The following is a 21,918-nucleotide window of genomic DNA, read 5'->3' as shown; positions in this document are numbered from 1 at the left end:
GCGCCAGCAGTACAGAAAGTTTTCGTCTGCTATCTCGTCTACTTCTGTTGTTGACGTGAGTCGAATGGGCGATGGAATGGTTTGAACAAAATTCAACGTTAAACCTTACTTTATACCGGCGTATGCGGTGTTCAAATAACTTACGCGTATGCAGCCGGGTGATGTCACTGACAGCCGCCGATATTTCGACAGTTCATCCTGCCATTTTCAAATAAACACTGCAGCAAGGAAGCGCTGTGGGAGCCAGTTTTTAGAGGATAACGACAGGGTGACTGACGAAATTATTGCTCAAATTGAAGATTGTTTTTCTACGTATTGGAATGTAATAGACAAATGGGGTTTGCTGCACTGAATAATACATACAATGAAGTTCTTATTGATTTTTTAATAAAAAATATTGATATCTTCACTGTGTAATTGGGGTTTTTCCGAGGTAGCTCTGAAAGGAGGTAGATCGACGGTTGTCGCTGTAACTCCGATTGTGGTTGTCTGAAACATGAAATTAGCATACGAGGGTCGTTCAATAAATAATGTCGCACATTTTTTAAAAAGCCATTAATACACAGGGTGATTATAACTAAAGTTAAATTTTCAAACCGCTTTAGAAATAACACCACGGGTCTGAATGACGTAAAATTGCAACGGAATATTATCGGAGAAGGGGGAAAACGTATGGCAGAAAGAAAATAAGCAGTTAAAAAATGTACCAATACATGGCATTGTAAGCATCATAACTGAATAGTAGTGGACTACAAAGGACAATTGAATCACACGGCAATGCCTAAGGCGTACGTTTGACGTTAAACAAACTGTACTACTCAGTGTGCATGGGTGTAGAGTTGTGATGCTGTTAGTTATGTAAGCCCATCCACCACGGCAAGGTCATAAAACATCGGATGGGCAAAATCGGTTTTTAATTATCCTGAGGCAAAAACACGCATTAGAAAGCATCAATCACATCGTTTTTTAATTTTTCTGGGGCCAAAAACCGCATAAAAAGCATGTCACTTCGGTTTTTAATTGTCCTGGGGCCAAAAACCACATAAAAAGCATCACAAAATCAAATCGGATTAGCAATTTCCGTGTGACTGGAGCAGACATGTTCAATGTGCTGTCCACCGTTTTGTGCAACAAGTCGAAATTGAGTAACAGCATGTTCACAACTGATCGAAGTGTTCCCCGGGTCACGTTCAGAATATGTTGCGCAATGAGTGTCTTCAGTGCAGCTAAGTTTGCAATCGGAGCACTGAACACAACATCTTTCAGGTAGCCCCACAGCCAGAAGTCACACGGATTAAGATCAGGTGATCGTGATGGACAGGCTGTAGGGAAGTGGCGGCTGATAATTCTAGCATTTCCGAAATGGCGATTCAGCAGCTGCTTAACTGGATTTGCGGAGGTGCGCCATCTTGCGTAAAAATGATCCCGTCCACACATCGACGCTGTTGGAGAGCTGAAACGACGCGCTGATACCGCTTGCCAGTGACGGTACAGGCAACATGACCGGAAGCTTCTGTCTCTTCGAAAAAAATATGGCCCTATGATTGTTAATCGATGCTGTAATGCTGCACAGTGACCTTTTCAGGATGAAGTGGTAATGGTTGATTTGCATGTGGATTTTCCGTTGCCCACATTCCACAATTCTGTGTATTGGCGTATCCTGTCAGATAGAACTGGGCTTCGTCTGTCCACAAAATCTTCTACAGCCAATCATTGTCCACCTCCATAAGAGCAAGAAATTCTAAACCAAAGGTCTCTCTCTTGCTGGCAGGTCAACAGGAATCAGCTCGTGCACATGGTAATTTTGAATGGATAGCAAAGATGGATGTTTCGTAGGATTTTACTCGCCGTGCTCACGAGTACGTCAAATCTTCGGGCAATTCTCCGTGCACTGCACGTTTGCACACCGTCACTCGTCTCCTCCTGCATTGCTATGGTCACTGCTTCCACTGACCTAGAAATAATTCTTTTCCTCAATACTTTCACCATTTCGCGGCCTTGTCAGCAACTGTATAAATATTAAATTCAAAATTAACAGCCTCAGTTGCGGAGTTACCTAGATTTACCTAGGTTTCAATTGGGATAACCCAACCTTCTTCAGAATTACACTTACTAATGTTTGTCCATAATGGACATTGTCAAACTAAAAATACAAATACACCAAGTGTAGTCATATTTTAAAAACTTAACTGAAGCTGTTCAGAACCCCACTTCCCGACCGCGATGCGGCAGCCACGAGTGTTGCACTGGAACTCAGTTATGGACAACATTAGTAAGTGTAATTCTGAAGAAGGTTGGGTTATCCCAATTGAAACCTAGATAAATCTAGGTAACTCCGCAACTGAGGCTGTTAATTTTGAATTTAATTCTTTTCCTCCCTCTACCAGGCTGCACACCAAAAGAACCAGTCTTTTAGAATTTCTGAATCATTTATTCGAGACCCACAGCATTCATCGGACCAACGCCTTTTTTCAAACCCTTCAGTGTCCGTAACTTCTGCAAAGCGACGTGTGCACAGCCATCAGTCTTGTAATAGTTTTACAAACAGAGCGCGATCCTGCGTTGACAAAGTCATGGAGAACGTCGCAGTCGCGAAAGGAGGAAAAGCCGTGTACCCGGCGTGTTTCTACCAAATTCAATGGGTCGTGCGCATGACAGGTGTTTTCATTTACGTATTCTAACACATACAGCGCCATCTAGTGATCAATTTTCACACTATTTTTTTCTTCTGCCATACTTCCCCCCCCCCCCCCCCCTTTCTCCGATAATATTCCGTTGCAATTTGACGTCATTCTGACCAGTAGTGTTATTTCTACAGCGTTTTGAAAGTTTAACTTTAATTATAGTCACCCTGTACACAGACAAACGTCTTTGTTGTTTCTTCACATTTGATGTTTGTTCTGTGCGTCGGTGAAGTTTCGAACCATTCTGCAGATGGCAGAGCCGTAGTACAGCGTCTATATACGACTCACGTTCAAGCAGCATGCTGTTATTGAGTTCCTGTGTGCAGAAAAAGAAACCTTGGTGAACTTCCATCAACGATTGTGTGCTGTGTATGACGATGCCGCATTTGATAGGAGTACAGTTGGGCGATGGGTAAAGGAAGGTACAGCCTCAGGAACTGCAGAAACAGAGCTCCATGACCAGCCAGGCTCGGGACGTCCTGTCACAGCCACTGATCCAGACATGCCGATGCCGTTATTCGTGCCGACCGGCTCATCACTACTCGACAATTGGCTCTACAGTCGTCGGTCAGCATTGGAAGTGCGTCTGCAGTGATCGAGACTGTCGGGTATTCAAAGAGGTGCACACGATGGTTTCCACGAATGCTCACAGCGGACAACAAGAGTCAAAGAAAGGTCATTTCATCTGAATTATTGTAGCGTTTTGAGACCGACGGAGAGGCCTTTCGGCCACGGATCGTTACGGGAGACGAAAGCTGTCAGTCATGGAGTGAAAACATGGCTCTCCTACAGGACAATGTTGGCATACGGTCATAGAACGCGATGGAGACTACGTACAAAAATAGAACACGGACAAGACATGATGATGCAAATTGTCGCCGAATTCTGACTCTAAACAATAAATACAAACGTCGCAAAAATGAGATCGACAGGAAATGCAAAATGGCTCAGCAGGGATGGCTAGAGGACAAATGTAAGGATTGTAGAGGCTTATTTCACTAGGGGTAAGATAGATACTGCCTACAGGAAAATTAAAGAGACCTTTGGAGAAAAGAGAACCACTTGTATGAACATCAAGAGCTCAGATGGAAACCCAGTTATAAGCAAAGAAGGGAAAGCAGAAACGTGGAAGGAGTATATAGAGGGTCAATACAAGGGCGATGTACTTGAGGACAATATTATGGAAATGGAAGAGGATGTAGATGAAGATGAAACGGGAGATACGATACTGCGTGAAGAATTTGACAGAGCACTGAAAGACCCGAGTTGAAACAAGGCCCCCGGAGTAGACAACATTCCATTGGAACTACTGACGGCCTTGGGAGAGCCAGTCCTGACAAACCTCTACCATCTGGTGAGCAAGATGTATGAAACAGGCGAAATACCCTCAGACGTCAAGAAGAATATAATAATTCCAATCCCAAAGAAAGCAGGTGTTGACAGATATGAAAATTACCGAACCATCAGTTTAATAAGCCACTGCTGCAAAATACTAACACGAATTCTTTACAGACGAATGGAAAAACTAGTAGAAGCCGTCCTCAGGGAAGATCAGTTTGCATTCCTTAGAAATACTGGAACACCTTACGCCTTATCTTAGAAGAAAGATTAAGGAAAGGAAAACCTACGTTTCTAGCGCTTGTAGACTTAGAGAAAGCTTTTGACAATGTTGACTGGAATACTCTCTTTCAAATTCTGAAGGTGGCAGGGGTAAAATACAGGGAGCGAAAGGCTATTTACAATTTGTACAGAAACCATATGGCAGTTAGAAGAGTCGACGGGCATGAAAGGGTGGTAGTGGTTGGGAAGGGAGTGAGACATGGTTGTAGCCTATTCCCGATGTTATTCAATCTGTGTATTGAGCAAGCAGTAAAGGAAACTAAACAAAATTTCGGAGTAGGTATTAAAGTCCATGGAGAAGAAATAAAAACTTTGATGTTCGCCGATGACATTGTAATTCTGTCAGAGACAGCAAAGGACTTGGAAGAGCAGTTGAATGGAATGGACAGTGTCTTGAAAGGAGGATATAAGATGAACATCAACAAAAGCAAAACGAGGATAATGTAATGTAGTCGATTTAAGTCGTGTGATGCTGAGGGAATTAGATTAGGAAATGAGACACTTAAAGTAGTAAAGGAGTTCTGCTATTTGGGGAGAAAAATAACTGATGATGGTCGAAGTAGAGAGGGTATAAAATGTAGACTGGCAATGGCAAGGAAAGCGTTTCTGAAGAAGAGAAATTTTTTAACATCGAGTATTGATTTAAGTGCTAGGAACTCATTTCTGAAAGTATTTGTATGGAGTGCAGACATGTATGGAAGTGAAACATGGACGATAAATAGTTTGAACAAGAAGAGAATAGAAGCTTTCGAAATGTGGTGCTACAGAAAAATGCTGAAGATTAGATCGGTAGATCACATAACTAATGATGAAGTATTGAATAGTGTTGGGGAGAAGAGAAGTTTGTGGCACAACTTGACTAGAAGAAGGGATCGGTTGGCAGGACATGTTCTGAGGCATCAAGGGATCACCAATTTAGTATTGGAGGGCAGCGTGGAGGGTAAAAATCGTAGAGGGAGACCAAGAGATGAATACACTAAGCATATTCAGAAGGATGTAGGTTGCAGTAGGTACTGTGAGATGAAGAAGCTCGCACAGGATAGAGTAGCATGGAGAGCTGCATCAAACCAGTCTCAGGACTGAAGACCACAACAACAACAACGATAAATATGTTCTGTGAAAAGAAATGTGGAGCATTACTTATTGAACCATTCTCGTATAATCCTGACCCTTGACCCTTACAGATCTAATTTTAGTTCATCGTAGGGATGGGCAGAAAAAAATTTCTTGACGAAGTTGTAGAATATTTGAAAAACTGGCCGTTTTTCGACCCCTCTTTTTTCAGAAAAAATATACTAAATATCAACATAAAAAATCGGAAACGATGAACTGAAGAGAATTCAAATGCTTCAAGGGAGATCAGAAATCATTAAAATTGAATGAAAATTGTAGTGTGGGAGACAACCATGCCGAAAAACATGGTTTTGAGAAAAATGCGTCCGAAGTTTGACACATATTTGTCATATAAAAAAAGGACAAAGCTACAAAAGTATAGGATATCATCGATACCTAGCCCATAACAACTATCGCCCCCGCTAGTGGATGGCCGCTTTCTGCTTCTTTGACCTGAAAAGCCCTCATTTTAGTCCTCAAAACTCTTTTCGCCACTGATCGCATCGTCGCTGGCGGCTTTGTCTCCACAGAATCGGCGCATTTCACCGTCGATTTTGATTTGAAGTGCATTTGCCACGAGCATTAAATGTAATCTTTTTGGAGTTCGCCCATAATTTTTGGGAAATAATTCTTCGATGTACAGTATACACATTCGAATTACGTAATAAAAAATATTTTAGAGTTTTTCCGACCGTCACCCTTTCGTTCACCCTTAAAACCTCGTAAAACCTCTGTTTTCAGAGAAGCTCTCTAAAGAGAACACACACACACACACACACATACACACACACACACACACACACACACACACACACACACACACTAGCGTCATCACAAACCAAAGATGAACGACGTCAGAAGTTGTCGATCGTGAGATTAATATTCAACGGTGAGGTATGTTGGGACATGCTGTTTATAGGAATCCTACTCATACTGACATATCTGCAGGGTGATAGTTATCACGATGAGAGTTTGACAGCTGAGATAGCCCATTTCGAAGTCACGTTTCGTCAGAATGGTTACAGTGAGACACAGATTAAACGTGCTTTGCTCTATCAACGAACGTTGAACCGCGTGAGTGATGATAATACCGGGGTACCACCAAAGTTTACCGCATTTTTGCCCTACGCAGGGATCATTTGGAACAGGATTGGTCGTATTTTGTGGATATATTATGTGAAGTGTTTCGATCGCCGTTCTCTGAAAACTGATGTTTTAAATGGACTTGCACAGCGCTTACTTGCTGCAGTTTTGCCTTGGAAATTGCAGTGTGTGCTCCTGCCGAAATATTGGTGGTTGTCGACGATGTTAACCCACTGCATTCCCGTAAGTTATCTGCTCAGAATGTAATGTTTCTGATACAGGAATATACCCGTAAGAATCATAGCTGATTTAGCGATCCAAGAGATCAACAGCGGAAGTGCCGAAGGAAAAGACAGACGACGTTCAGTGAAGTTTTGGGGATTCTGATCAATAAAGTGCATCAAGTAGGAGCATACTTCATTTGAGGATGATTTAGTTGTTACCTCTCTCATGTTGAAGGGGCTATTGTCTACACTACTGCCCTTTTAACTTACTGAACTTGGAAACTGGTATTTTCCCCCTTTATTGTTATTTCACTTCCGTCGCCCTATGATGGTTGAGGGAGGGGGACTGGCATCGGTACAAATAACACGCTCTTCAGGCAGTAGGAGTTAGCACTAACTTAGATGCTACAAACCACAAACAAGGAGAAACATGTACTATGAATTTAAAGTACTAAAAACGTGACATAAACGGGAGAAATGTAAATAACATAGTCCTGTCGCCATGAATTGTTTAAAAACAGTGATAAAACGTGGATGCAGTTAAAGACACTTGACAAACACTTCAACACTAGACGCTTGGAAAAACACTGGTGAAGCTCTAAACGCAACAAAAGATACGCCGACCATTAAAAACGGAGCACCGTTCGCTTTCTCCATAACTGGAACAGGACGTGCCCTAGGACGCTGAATTGTAGATGAAAAGGTTGGATATGTAGGGAGACAGGGAACTGGTGATGGTGAGGAAAGCAAACTAGGAAGAGGTGGCTACAAGATGGGGTTAGCTATGGGGTCAATTAGAGATGGGCAGCTGGTATTGGAAGTTGTAGACTGGAGAGTAGAATGAGGTGTGAAGGCTGTAGGATGAGGTGAAGTAGGGGGAGAGGAAGAGGAGAGAGCCCCGAGTGGGAAACGGGGGGGGGGGGGGTGGTGGATTGGGTGTTATGGATTTAGAGTTGGTAAGTTGGTAGGATGGGTATATATCAGGGCAGAGTTTGTGGTCTGAGAGAGGGAGATGGTTGAAATTTATTTTGGAGAAGATATGGTGGTGTGCAGGTGAAGGGTAGGTGGGATGTGTAAATAGAGGCATAGCAGTGCGCTTGGACTGGAAAGGAGAGAGGCAAGGTAAAATTTTTGGAGTCAAGTTTACATATGGTGTAGGTTATTTGGAGGTGTTCAATGTGAGCGAGGAGAGGTGCGAATTTGATGTATTGGTAAAGAATCCCTGTGGGGTAAGGTGAATGGATGGGGAAAGAGAGATGGAGAGCATGGCATTCGATCATCTGGATGGATGTATAGAACTTTGGAGAGGCAGAGATCCATGTAACATTTGCATAGAAAAAGATGGGATGGATTGCGGATTTGTAGATGGAATTTACAATGTATGAGTGGAGACCCCCCACAAGTTAGTACTTTAAGTCTATTGTGGACTTTCTTTTGGATGGATAGTAAGTGAGATTTCCATGTTAGTTGTCTGTCGAAGGTTTATACAAGGTCTTTTAGCATGTTAGTTAGCTGGATGAGATGGTCCTAAATGGTGAAGTAGAAGTCATGGAGACAGAAGGTGCATATAATACATCCTATAATTATTGCCTGGACTTTGGACGAGTAAATGTTAAGGAGCAGTTGGTTACACCAGGAGGTAAACTGATTGATGTGGATTTGGAGGGATCTTTGTAATGTCTGGACTGTAAGAGAGAGGGTGAGGGAAAAGGTGTCATCAGCATACTGAAGGAGGTGGTTGGGAGGAGGTGGTTTTGGTTCATTGTAGTGTATAAGAGATAACAGAGAGGAGAGAGAACGGAACCTTGTTGTACTTCTGCAGTGAGGTGGAAGGCATAGGAAATGGTATTGTTAGCAATGACATATGATGGGCGATTGGAGAGGAAGGATGCGAAAGGGGGAAACAGTTGATTGGAAGTGTGTGTTTGGAGTTTGGAGACCAGAATGCCATACACAGTCGTATGCATTCTCAAAGTCAAGGAAGAAAAAGACATTGTCTTCACGACTGTTGAGCTGGTTTGAGGTTTCCACAGATCAGTATAGTAGCCTGTGGAGAGAATAGTGGTATACAGGGTTGCAAGTGTATGAAAAAAGAGGTAGGGCATTCCGTGAGGTGACGATAGGTAATACAGTCATGATCAGGGTATGTGTTGTGTTTTCTGTGTAGTACTTGTTTTATGTCCTGTGCTTTGATTGGATGTTTAATTCTGCTTCTGGCATTTTGTTCAAGTACTGGAAGCTGGGATCCAGGGATGGGACTGTGGTATATGTGCATACAGGGACAGTATGGAACTGAGAGCAGTCTAAGTGAGGGGTCGTCAGAGATGGAGAAGATGTCAGAGAGATAGGATACAAAGTGACTGGCTTTGTTCAAGTCAATAGGTAAGGGACAGTTGTGAAGGATGTGGTGGATGCCAGATAAGTCAGTGGAATGATTTTCAGTACTGTTGTTGTTGTTGTTGTTGTTGTGCTCTTCAGTCCTGAGATTGGTTTGATGCAGCTCTCCATGCTACTCCATCCTGTGCAAGCTTCTTCATCTCACAGTACCTACTGCAACGTACATCCTTCTCAATCTGCTTAGTGTATTCATCTCTTGGTCTCCCTCTACGATTTTTACCCTCCACGCTGCCCTCCAATACTAAATTGGTGATCCCTTGATCCCTCAGAACATGTCCTATCAACCGATCCCTTCTTCTAGTCAAGTTGTGCCACAAACTTCTCTTCTCCCCAATACTATTCAATTTTTCATCATTAAAACTGTGTGCCCGACCGAGACTCGAACTCGGGACCTTTGCCTTTCGCGGGCAAGTGCTCTACGAACTGAGCTACCGAAGCACGACTCACGTCCGGTACTCACAGCTTTACTTCTGCCAGTATCCGTCTCCTACCTTCCAAACTTTACAGAAGCTCTTCTGCGAACCATGCAGAACTAACACTCCTGAAAGAAAGGATACTGCGGAGACATGGCTTAGCCACAGCCTGGGGGATGTTTCCAGAATGAGCTGTGAGTACCGGGCGTGAGTCGTGCTTCGGTAGCTCAGTTGGTAGAGCACTTGCCCGTGAAAGGCAAAGGTCCCGAGTTCGAGTCTCGGTCGGGCACACAGTTTTAATCTGCCAGAAAGTATCATATCAGCGCACACTCCGCTGCAGAGTGAAAATCTCATTCTAATTCATCATTAGTTATGTGATCTACCCATCTAATCTTCAGCATTCTTCTGTAGCACCATATTTCAAAAGCTTCTATTCTCTTCTTGTTCAAACTATTTATCGTCCATGTTTCACTTCCATACATGTCTGCACTCCATACAAATACTTTCAGAAATGAGTTCCTAGCACTTAAATCAATACTCGATTTTAAAAAATTTCTCTTCTTCAGAAACGCTTTCCTTGCCATTGCCAGTCTACATTTTATACCCTCTCTACTTCGACCATCATCAGTTACTTTTCTCCCCAAATAGCAGAACTCTTTTACTACTTTAAGTGTCTCATTTCCCAATCTAATTCCCTCAGCATCACCCGACTTAATTCGACTACATTCCATTATCCTCGTTTTGCTTTTGTTGATGTACATCTTATATCATCCTTTCAAGACACTATCCATTCCGTTCAACTGCTCTTCCAAGTACTTTGCTGTCTGACAGAATTGCAATGTCATCGGCGAACCTCAATGTTTTTATTTCTTCTTCATAGATTTTAATACCTAATCCGAATTATTCTTTTGTTTCCTTCACTGCTTGCTCAATATACAGATTGAATAACATTGGGGAGAGGCTACAACCCTGTCTCACTCCCTTCCCAACCACTGCTTCCCTTTCTTGTCCCTCGACTATTATAACTGCCATCTGGTTTCTGTACAAATTGTAAATAGCCTTTCGCTCCCTGTATTTTACCCCTACCACCTTCAGAATTTGAAAGAGAGTATTCCAGACAACATTGTCAAAAGCTTTCTCTAAGTCTACAAATGCTAGAAACGTGGGTTTGCCCTTCCTTAATCTATCTTCTATGATAAGTCGTAGGGTCAGTATTACCTCACGTGTTCCAACATTTCTACGGAATCCAAACTGATCTTCCCCGAGGTCGGCTTCTACTAGTTTTTTCCATTCGTCTGTAAAGAATACGCGTTAGTATTTTGCAACTGTAACTTATTAAACTGATAGTTCGGTAATTTTCACATCTGTCAACACCTGCTTTCTTTGGGATTGTTATTATTAAATTCTTCTTGAAATCTGAGGGTATTTCGCCTGTTTCATACATCTTGCTCACCACATGGTAGAGTTTTGTCAGGACTGGCTCTCCCAAGGCCGTCAGTAGTTCCAATGGAATGTTGTCTACTCCAGGGGCCTTGTGTCGACTTAGGTCTTTCAGTGCTCTGTCAAACTCTTCACACAGTATCGTACCTCCCATTTCACCTTCATCTACATCCTCTTCCATTTAGATAATATTGTCCTCAAGTACATCGCCCTTGTATAGACCCTCTATATACTCCTTCGACCTTTCTGCTTTCCCTTCTTTGCTTAGAACTAGGTTTCCATCTGAGCTTCTGATATTCATACAAGTGGTTCTCTTTTCTCCGAAGGTCTCTTTAATTTTCCTGTAGGCAGTATCTATCTTACCCCTAGTGAGATAAGCCTCTACATCATTACATTTGTCCTCTAGCCATGCCTGCTTAGCCATTTTGCACTTCCTGTCGATCTCATTTTTGAGACGTTTGTATTCCTTTTTGCTTGCTTCATTTATTGCATTTTTATATTTTTTCCTTTCATCAATTAAATTCAATATTTCTTCTGTTACCCAAGGAATTCTACTAGCTCTCGTCTTTTTACCTACATGATCCTCTGCTGCCTTCACTATTTCGTCCCTCAAAGCTACCCATTCTTCTTCTACTGTATTTCTTTCTCCCATTCCTTTCAATTGTTCCCTTATGCTCTCTCTGAAACTTTGTACAACTTCTGATTTAGTCAGTTTATCTAGGTCCCATCTCCTTAAATTCCCACCTTTTTTGCAGTTTCTTCAGTCATAACCAATAGATTGTATTCCGAGTCCACATCTGCCCCTGGAAATGTCTTACAATTTAAAACCTGGTTCCTAAATCTCTGTCTTACCATTATATAATCTATCTGAAACCTGTCAGTATCTCCAGGCTTCTTCCATGTATACAGCCTTCTTTTATGGTTCTTGAACCAAGTGTTAGCTATGATTAAGTTGTGATCTGTGCAAAATTCTACCAGGCGTCTTCCTCTTTCATTTCTTAGCCCCAGTCCATATTCACCTACTACATTTCCTCCTCTCCCTTTTCCTACTATCGAATCCTAGTCACCCATGACTATTAAATTTTCGTTTCCCTTCACTATCTGAATAATTTCTTTTATTTCATCATACATTTCTTCAATTTCTTCGTCATCTGCAGAGCTAGTTGGCATATAAACTTGTACTACTGTAGTAGGTGTGGGCTTCGTATCTATCTTGGCCACAATAGTGCGTTCACTATGATGTTTGTAGAAGCTTACCCGCACTCCTATTTCCCTATTCATTATTAAACCTACTCCTGCATTACCCCTATTTGATTTTGTGTTTATAACCCTGTAGTTACCAGACCAAAAGTCTTGTTCCCCCTGCCACCGAACTTCACTAATTCCCACTATATATAACTTTAACCTATCCATTTCCCTTTTTAAATTTTCTAACCTACCTGCCCGATTAAGGGATCTGACATTCCACACTCTGATTTGCAGAACGCCAGTTTTCTTTCTCCTGATAACGACATCCTCTTGAGTATTCCCCCCTCGGAGATCCGAATGGGGGACTATTTTACCTCTGGAATATTTTACCCAAGAGGACGCCATCATCATTTAATCATACAGTAAAGCTGCATGTCCTCGGGAAAAATTACGGCCGTAGTTTCCCCTTGCTTTCAGCCGTTCACAGTACCTGCACAGCAAGACCGTTTTGGTTATTGCTACAAAGCCAGATCAGTCAATCATCCAGACTGTTGTCCCTGCAACTACTGAAAAGGCTGCTGCCCCTCTTCAGGAACCACACATTTGTCTGGCCTCTCAACAGATACCCCTCCGTTGTGGTTGCATCTACGGTATGGCTATCTGTATCACTGATGGATGCAAGCCTCCCCATTTTCAGTACTAGGAAGAACTAATGGGTGTGTAACATTGAGACTGGTGCATGTCTGGCACAGTTGCGGTGTTTTTTGGCAACGAGAAATTTATAACGTACTGCTGTATTTCCCAGTAGTGTGTGAGTGTTTTCTGGTCACGAGTATGGAGGAAGGAGTGATATAAGTGATGAGGCTCACAGAGAAGGAGCACAGCTTTTGTGGAGTGATTAGGATACATGGGTTTAGTAGGAATATGAGCAGAGGTAGCATCTGACAAGGACTGTTGCAGGAAGGCTGTGGTATGAGGTATATCATCAGGTTTGCTGGAAGGCTAGGGGGTGGCTTCCAATCTGGGTATCTGTGGATTCCTGGTAGGCATTTCATTTTGGATGGGAATAGTTGTGGACAACTTTTCGATGCAGTTGGGATAGGCTGCAAGGGGGTACGATATGGTGAGGAGGACAAATAGATGGTAATTTCCATTTGTATCAAGGACTTACGCAGAGAGGTGTCGAAGGAGGTTGGGAGATGCTAGGATGACATTTGAGATGCTGTTGCTTTCAGGATGGGAGTGCTTTGGGATGGGGGCAGTATTGTTATGGAAGGATTCAGTAAACTGATGGCACCACTAGAGTTCTGCAGGGGATCTACAGTGGATTTTGAGGTCAGTGGCAACAATATAGGTTTACGATACATGGAGGTGTGTGGACGGTGTCTGTGGTTGCGGGGAACATTTCGTTAATGATGAAGATGTCAATGTTGTATTCGGATAGGGTATGCCAAAAAAGGGGATTGTCGGTGGCTAGAGAGCAGATGTCGCTATATCAGATGCCGTAGTGCTTCGCACTCTAGTGAGACGCTGGGAATCAGGTCGCAAGGTCTAGGGGTAAAGAGGTTTATATGAGGGTTTCTAGGCAGATTAAGATGAAGTGGACCTAGTGGACCTGGTTGCAGGAGTATGTGACTTAGGTGTTCAGGTGCAATACTGAGTGGGCAACGAGGGAGAAACCGCACGACCGCTACGTCGCAGGTTCGAATCCTGCCTCGGGCATGGATGTGTGTGATGTCCATAGGTTAGTTAGGTTTAAGTAGTTCTAAGTTCTAGGGAAATAATGACCTCTGGTCCCATAGGGCTGAGATCCATTTTTGAACGAGGGAGATTTCCTGAAGTGTGTGGGGTCGTTGGAAGGGGTGGGTATTTTGGAGGATGATGGTAAGGAAATATATGATGTCTTCAGCAGTGGGGATGGACAGAGGGAGTGGTTTCGATGGACAGGTACAGTTAACTCAGGTTTGACGGGTGGGCCTACACTTAGAGGAGAAGTAGGGTGAGCATCATTGCACATGTTTCAAGTGGGGGGATGGGGGTGGACGTAGGTTGAGACACTGGCCATTATTTAATTTTCTTATTGCACACTTATTTTTAACTTACATGTCTTTCATATCAGCGATGTTTTTCTTCTTCATCGTCTTATTCTTCTTTTTTACTTAAAGGGTGGATTATTCAAACCGTGTTCTGTTTTTTGCACAGCAGACAGGTTCCGGCGCTCGAGTCTGGGATTCCTGGGTCGAGCTCGCATCAGGACACTCAAGATGACCATCATCATCGTGGTGGTCTTTTTCATCTGCTGGACTCCGTACTACATCATGTGCTTATGGTGAGCCTCTTAGGCGGCTACTCTCGGGCTGTGAAAACCAACAATGGCCCAATTTCAGCTTAACGGCCTTTAGATGGTTTATTGTAGATTGCACTTTTCTTGCTCATTACAGAATAGAATAGTTATTGTAGAAATAACATATTACTGTATGAACGTCGTTTGTGTCCAATGTACACTCCTGGAAATGGAAAAAAGAACACATTGACACCGGTGCGTCAGACCCACCATACTTGCTCCGGACACTACGAGAGAGCTGTACAAGCAATGACCACACGCACGGCACAGCGGACACACCAGGAACCGCGGTGTTGGCCGTCGAATGGCGCTAGCTGCGCAGCATTTGTGCACCGCCGCCGTCAGTGTCAGCCAGTGCCGTGGCATACGGAGCTCCATCGCAGTCTTTAACACTGGTAGCATGCCGCGACAGCGTGGACGTGAACCGTATGTGCAGTTGACGGACTTTGAGCGAGGGCGTATAGTGGGCATGCGGGAGGCCGGGTGGACGTACCGCCGAATTGCTCAACACGTGGGGCGTGAGGTCTCCACAGTACATCGATGTTGTCGCCAGTGGTCGGCGGAAGGTGCACGTCCCCGTCGACCTGGGACCGGACCGCAGCGACGCACGGATGCACGCCAAGACCGTAGGATCCTACGCAGTGCCGTAGGGGACCGCACCGCCACTTCCCACCAAATTAGGGACACTGTTGCTCCTGGGGTATCGGCGAGGACCATTCGCAACCGTCTCCATGAAGCTGGGCTACGGTCCCGCACACCGTTAGGCCGTCTTCCGCTCACGCCCCAACATCGTGCAGCCCGCCTCCAGTGGTGTCGCAACAGGCGTGAATGGAGGGACGAATGGAGACGTGTCGTCTTCAGCGATAAGAGTCGCTTCTGCCTTGGTGCCAATGATGGTCGTATGCGTGTTTGGTGCCGTGCAGGTGAGCGCCACAATCAGGACTACATACGACCGAGGCACACAGGGCCAACACCCGGCATCGAACCCATCGTTCTACCATTCCTAGATCGGCAAGGGAACTTGCTGTTCCAACAGGACAATGCACGTCCGCATGTATCCCGTGCCACCCAACGTGCTCTAGAAGGTGTAAGTCAACTACCCTGGCCAGCAAGATCTCCGGATCTGTCCCCCATTGAGCATGTTTGGGACTGGATGAAGCGTCGTCTCACGCGGTCTACACGTCCAGCACGAACGCTGGTCCAACTGAGGCGCCAGGTGGAAATGGCATGGCAAGCCGTTCCACAGGACTACATCCAGCATCTCTACGATCGTCTCCATGGGAGAATAGCAGCCTGCATTGCTGCGAAAGGTGGATATACACTGTACTAGTGCCGACATTGTGCATGCTCTGTTGCCTGTGTCTATGTGCCTGTGGTTCTGTCAGTGTGATCATGTGATGTATCTGACCCCAGGAATGTGTCAATAAAGTTTCCCCTTCCTGGGACAATGAATTCACGGTGTTCTTATTTCAATTTCCAGGAGTGTATTTTAATTTTAAATGTGATATACAAAGACGGTTGTTATCCGGACATGCAACGCGACATACTTGTCACGACGTAACTCTTCCATCAGGCCATTTCGCTACTGAGACAAAACACACTATGAGTCGGTATGCCACCCAGCTACTCATTCACTTTTGAGTGGGGAGTGCGTAGAATCTCTAAGGCTAGAAACAAATATATTATATTTCTGTTGACTATGCTACAAACTACAGGCAAAATATTTTTGTAAAAAAGTAAGAACAAATAAATATTTTTGTCTTCGAATATTGTGTTACAGAATATTGCTAATTTGTGAAGCCATAACAAGATTTACAGGTTTGTCCTTCATGGCTTCTTGGGGAAAATGAATCCAAGGTGCATGGGTGGATGTTCATGTTGTACTGATACAGCATCTTTGCAAAAAAATAATTTATAGGTTTCTTAAGCAACTTTGTAAAATTATTTAATTGACATAGTGGGAATAGCAGTCATAATTTTGTTGAATGAAGGCTACGATTTTCTACTTAGTCTGTATGTTTATTAAGCCCTCTTCTTAGTTACACAACTACTTTCAGATTAAACAGAGCTTTAGAAGATCTCCAGCACATATTGGAACCGCTTGTCGGTAAAAAAAGTTGTGATCTTCACTGTGAACAAGTGTCGCGCTTCCTAAGACATGGCGTCAGTTATACTTTCAGATTAAAGAGCCATTTTTGAGCGTTTACTGAGAGTGTCATAAACACCGTGTGCTACCGTTCGTGATGGGTTTCCAGATTTACGTATTTACAATTGGAATTTCTTCAGTTGATACTTCTCATGTTGCGACTGTAACTTCTAAATACTTCAAAGTAAATAAGTAATCTTTTTGCATACTGACCTGTAACCGTATTTCTTGCTTTTGATAAAAGCATATTTGCGCCAGCAGTTGTACTGTTGTAGGCTTATGTTAATTCTCTACCAGTTTCAGTTATTAGAACCGCCTTCGCAGAAGATGCGCCCTTTTTTTCGCTTGTGAAAGTGGTTGTAATAACTGAAACCGGCAGATAATATACAATTGTACAGCTCATGGCCGAAATACTCTTCTTTTAAATATTTAACAGCCGTAGACAGTTACCTGCGGAAAGGTTTATATTTCTTTGTCGTGCAGTTTTACTTCGTTAACCCAAAATTTTGGAAAACTGCTTGTTTGGAAGAAATGCATCTTTTTTTTGAGTAGAAATCCCTGCATACAGAATAAATGTGAGTGGCCATAGCTAAGAAACTAGCGGTCGAGATTTCCGCCAACAAGTTTTGCTTTGAAAGTATAAAACTACACATCGTAGACGGCTTAATATTTGTTTTTGTTAAACAGTAGATTATCGGGCAGTAAAATAATTTGACCTTACTCGTGTGTTGCAGTCACACGTACCTCTGATTCATGGGTTGGGCCAGTGAGGAATACATATAGAGAAGAGTGTTGTAAACTAGACTGCACTGCATGTCGTCTCTTAGTTTTGACAGAAGTTACCACTCAGTGTAAATCACAGTAAAGATCCGCAAAAGTGAAATAATAATAGCTTTTCTCAGTGTTCCTTTTGTGGAGTAAAGTATTCTTTGATAACAAAACTTAACTGGTACATAAGTTTTGGGTTGTGACCTTTCGTGTGTGTGTGTGTGTGTGTGTGTTTTCACGCCCTTCGTTTCATAAATCTTCACAGCACTGAATCAGTTTTCACTCGTTGCAGGTGGTGGTTTGACAAAGACTCTGCGATGAAGATAGACTTCCGCCTGCAGAAAGGACTGTTCATTTTTGCCAGCACCAACTCGTGCATGAACCCCATTGTGTATGGAGTGTTCAACATCCGAGCCCGACCAGACAGGGGGCAGGTGAGAAACCATAACACGCTCTCCTCAACAGGTGTGCATTCTTCGCGTGCCCAAGGCACTACTCTATAATTTTTATTCTGCATTTAGCTGCACTAGGCTACTTGTTTATTTGTCTGTAATAACTGGGAAAGTCACTGACTGCGGCAGGCCACAGACCGTGATAGGGTCTTCGAACATGGACATTGGAATGGTGGTGTGGAAATTAGCTGCTCCGTGTTTTCCCATACAGTCAGAGATTCCTATAAAACTGTTATCGAATGTTGTTTATACCATCTGCAGACATTCTTCGGCTACAGTCTTGTTTAAAAGTGTCCATCGAAAATTCAGAACCATTTGTAATACAAGTGAGAATACAGGGTGTATCGAAAAGAATCATCCGATTTGGCACATCTGTGTTTCTGAAACTAATAAACATATACAATGAATTTTGTTTTTTGATGAACGGGAAACTCAATTTTTTTTCATACCTGTTCATAGGAGCTCAGTAGTCCCCCCTGAGATGCACGGCATTTGTCAGTGCGGTATTCAAACCGTTCCCACACTGCAGCGAGCATGTCTTGAGTTAAAGCTTCCACAACTACTGTTATGCGATGTCTCAGTTCATTCACTGTTGTTGGTAACGGAGGCACATAAACAGATTTTTTGTAAATCCCGACGATAAATAATCACATACAGTGAGTTCTGGTGACCTTGGAGGCCAGTAATGTAAGGCTGAATCATTTGGTCCAGTGCGACCGATACATCGTTCAGCAGATGAATTTTGTATGGTTTCATATGTAAGCGTCGATGATACACACGCCAGGAGGACATCGAGGGTATGTTGAACTCTCGAGCGGATTTCTGATGACTCCTTGTGAAACTATGACGTCTGTGTCGGAGGACAGCCCGGCGATTTGCCTTTACAAAGACAACCTGTTTCTCTGAATTGTTCATGCCATCGTCTAACGCTCTGTGCTGCAGGAGCATCCACACCATACCTAATACGAAAGTCACGCTGAACAATTATTACTGCCCCGCACTGCGCAAGACGTAGAACACAAAACGCTTCCTGTTGTCCTGATACCATTTTCACTAAAACTGAGGTGGGCGCACACTGCTGCTACCTAGCGGGAACCATGTAAAACTCGAGAGTTTGCTCTTTCCAATATCTCAAATAACATAATAGTTTGTTTTTTTTTAATCCGATGATTCTTTGTGATACATCCTGTATTTGGAACAATGCCCGTGTCAACGTTCCTCGGGAGATGGTCTATTGTTGACTTTATCCTACCGTTGTTCAAGCTCGGTTAAACGCGTAACATTGGCTAGGGTGTGGGGCAGTAGTGAACCAACCCAGTCCTTCCGTGTTCTAATGAGAGCGAGTATTCGGAAACTACCTGAGCACCCGTATGCCCTCAGCTTCTTTTTTTTTTTTCATTTTAATTTCCTTTGAGAAATACGATATTAAATGCAAATGATCAAAGATAGTGTTTTTTCGGTCAACGGTCGCGGCTGCATTAGCAGTGCACTTTTTCTTCCCTCCTAATAACTGCAGACGACAAAGCCACGAAATCGCTTCACTTAATCTGTAGATAATCTCACCTCTTTGTTTTTAAGGATGGAAAGCGGGAGTAAATAGATTGAAGAAAGCGAAACTCAAACCATTAATTTTATCAAGGCTCTTATTATGCAATATAAAAATGACTTATTGGTAATATAAATACAAAAATTTGAACACACACTAAACAAAATTCCATTTGCGCAATTCCTAGGCATTCAGGACGATAACCAACTAATCATGGATACCTTAACTAAACATCTCATTTCACTCTGAAATTTTTCTCACATTATTGCTTTCTGAGCAGTTTGCTAGCACACTGTAAATACAGGGTGATCAAAAAGTCAGTATAAATTTGAAAACTGAATAAATCACGGAATAATGTAGATAGAGAGGTACAAACTGACACACATGCTTTGAATGACATGGGGTTTTATTAGAACCAGAAAAACACAAAAGTTCAAAAAATTACCAACAGATGGTGCTTCATCTGATCGGAATAGCAATAATTAGCATAACAAAGTAAGAAAGCAAAGATGATGTTCTTCACAGGAAATGCTCAATATGTACCCCATCATTCCTCAACAATAGCTATAGTCGAGGAATAATGTTGTGAACAGCACTGTAAAGCATGTCCGGAGTTATGGTGAAGCACTGGCGTCGGATGTTGTCTTTCAGCATCCCTAGAGATGTCGGTCGATCACGATACACTTGCGACTTCAGTTAACCCCAAAGCCAATAATCGCACGGACTGAGGTCTGGGGACCTGGGAGGCCAAGCGTGACGAAAGTGGCGACTGAGCACACGATCACCACCAAACGATGCACGCAAGAGATCTTTCACGCGTCTAGCAATACTTTTTTTTGTTCTCATAAAAACCCATGTCATTCCAAGCATGTGTGCCAATTTTTACCACTCTATCTACATTATTCTATGGTTTATTAAGTTTTCAAATTTATACTGACTTTTTGATCACCTGGTACTTCCACTCATTACAGTCCGCTGGCATAATCTTCTGTGGCAGTTCAGATAAGACCACAAAAGTATTTATTCTACAGAAACATGCTGTAAGAATGATTTATAAATCTGGTAACCAAACATGTGGCAACGCTTCTTCAACAACGCTTAATATCTCAGATTTTAGGAACCAGAAAGCACCTCTTCAAACTTATAAAGGCTGCCGCTCCCCCTATTCCCCCACCCCCTCTTACCCCCCTCCCCTTCCCGCATGCATAAGAGCCACAAGTCTCGATCTCTGAAAGTTGAGCGTCGATCTATGTTCTAACAAGGGTGCGCACAAGGGAAAGAGGAAAATATTCTGAGCGCAGCGTGCAGAAGGGCGTGAGGGGGAAAGATGTTTACGTGTCGGCTCCAAAGACTATCAGCTTGGCACTACGACACTGAAAAAACAAGACTTCGTAAAAACGCATTGTAACAGACGCTCGCGTTCAAACATTCTTTACGTTATTTATTTCTCATCGATGCACATGAGACGAGACGTCGCCGCGCTACTAAATCACTGAGACTGCTGTCAGTCGGAAACAAAAGGCGCTATGAACCGACCACAAACAAATACGGAACCAAACTTATATCGGTATGCTGAGGTCGCCGGCAGACGCAAACAATAGACTGTCGACACGAAGATTGCCAATATAAACTCCACGTTGGTCCCCATTGCCACGTTAGATGGTGCCGGCGCAGCGGCAAATTACATGTAGGGTGGTCAAAATAAATGTTGCAGACTGCTTCGTTGTCAATACTGGACGTAATAAGAAACAAAAATGACATAGTTCTCTCAGATACAGTCATAAGAAAACAAAAATAAAGAAGGTGAAACTATTCCACTTAATAAAAAAGAAAACCCTTGCCAAACATCCCGCTAGAAACTTCTCACTACCATCTTGCATAACATATTGTTTACGAACCAACTGGCCCTCTTTCGAATTCTGGTGGGCGTAATCCGTACCAAATTGTCAGATAAACCTGTGGAAAATTCGACAGCGAGCTCTATGATGCCTTGTAAGTTCTGTGCTGGGACTGGACGATTGCAAACCGCACATTTCAGCACGCAGTTGAGATCTGGCAAATGCGGAGGTCTTTCCATCTGACTGATTCTGCACTCCGCTAGGAAAGCTTTCACAAGATTGTGACGGTGGTGGCGTGCATCGTCGTCCATCAGCGTTAATCGCGCTGTAATATGTCCACCAAATGGAGACACGATGCTGTGCCGTGTTCGGCACTACAGTCTTATTGGTTCACTCTGTCGATGCCGAGGTGACCTCTCTGACTGATATGTTGGCTATAATCTCTGTCGATGCTTAGGTGACCTATCTGACTGATGTTGGCTATGCCCTATGTCCATGCTGAGGTGACCTGTCTGACCGAAGTGAGGCCTCATCAAATGTGCAGAAGCCTTCGGACAAAGAGATTAGGAAAGGGTGGAAACTATTGATTGAAAGATAACATTTCATAAAACAGATTTATTTAAAAACTTTCACAGATCAGCAAATTTGTTGTGTGTTCCAAT

The 21,918-nt window shown here is 43.2% G+C and overlaps 1 protein-coding gene and 1 non-coding gene across 15 annotated transcripts in view; both read left to right on the top strand.

Moving 5' to 3' along the window:
- LOC126365747 (adipokinetic hormone/corazonin-related peptide receptor variant I-like) overlaps window positions 1-21,918 on the top strand; it is a 1,043,803-nt gene that overhangs the window by 953,945 nt on the left and 67,940 nt on the right. For 6 of the 14 annotated variants that reach the window (XM_050008214.1, XM_050008209.1, XM_050008210.1 and 3 more), the window contains 2 exons: window positions 14,365-14,491; window positions 17,713-17,885. In XM_050008214.1, coding sequence (XP_049864171.1) covers window positions 14,365-14,491; window positions 17,713-17,885 — 300 coding nt within the window. The remainder of the gene's footprint in view (window positions 1-14,364; window positions 14,492-17,712; window positions 17,886-21,918) is intronic. The other 8 variants (XM_050008213.1, XM_050008217.1, XM_050008216.1 and 5 more) reach the window with 3 other exon arrangements.
- Trnas-uga (transfer RNA serine (anticodon UGA)) lies at window positions 9,750-9,824 on the top strand. The gene has a single exon. It is a non-coding gene; the product is annotated as a tRNA-Ser (tRNA).

Source organism: Schistocerca gregaria, chromosome 4, assembly GCF_023897955.1.
Source record: "Schistocerca gregaria isolate iqSchGreg1 chromosome 4, iqSchGreg1.2, whole genome shotgun sequence".
Lineage (NCBI taxonomy): Eukaryota > Metazoa > Arthropoda > Insecta > Orthoptera > Acrididae > Schistocerca > Schistocerca gregaria.
The sequence above is the reverse complement of the archived record's forward strand: the minus strand, read 5'-3'. Positions and strand labels throughout refer to the sequence as shown.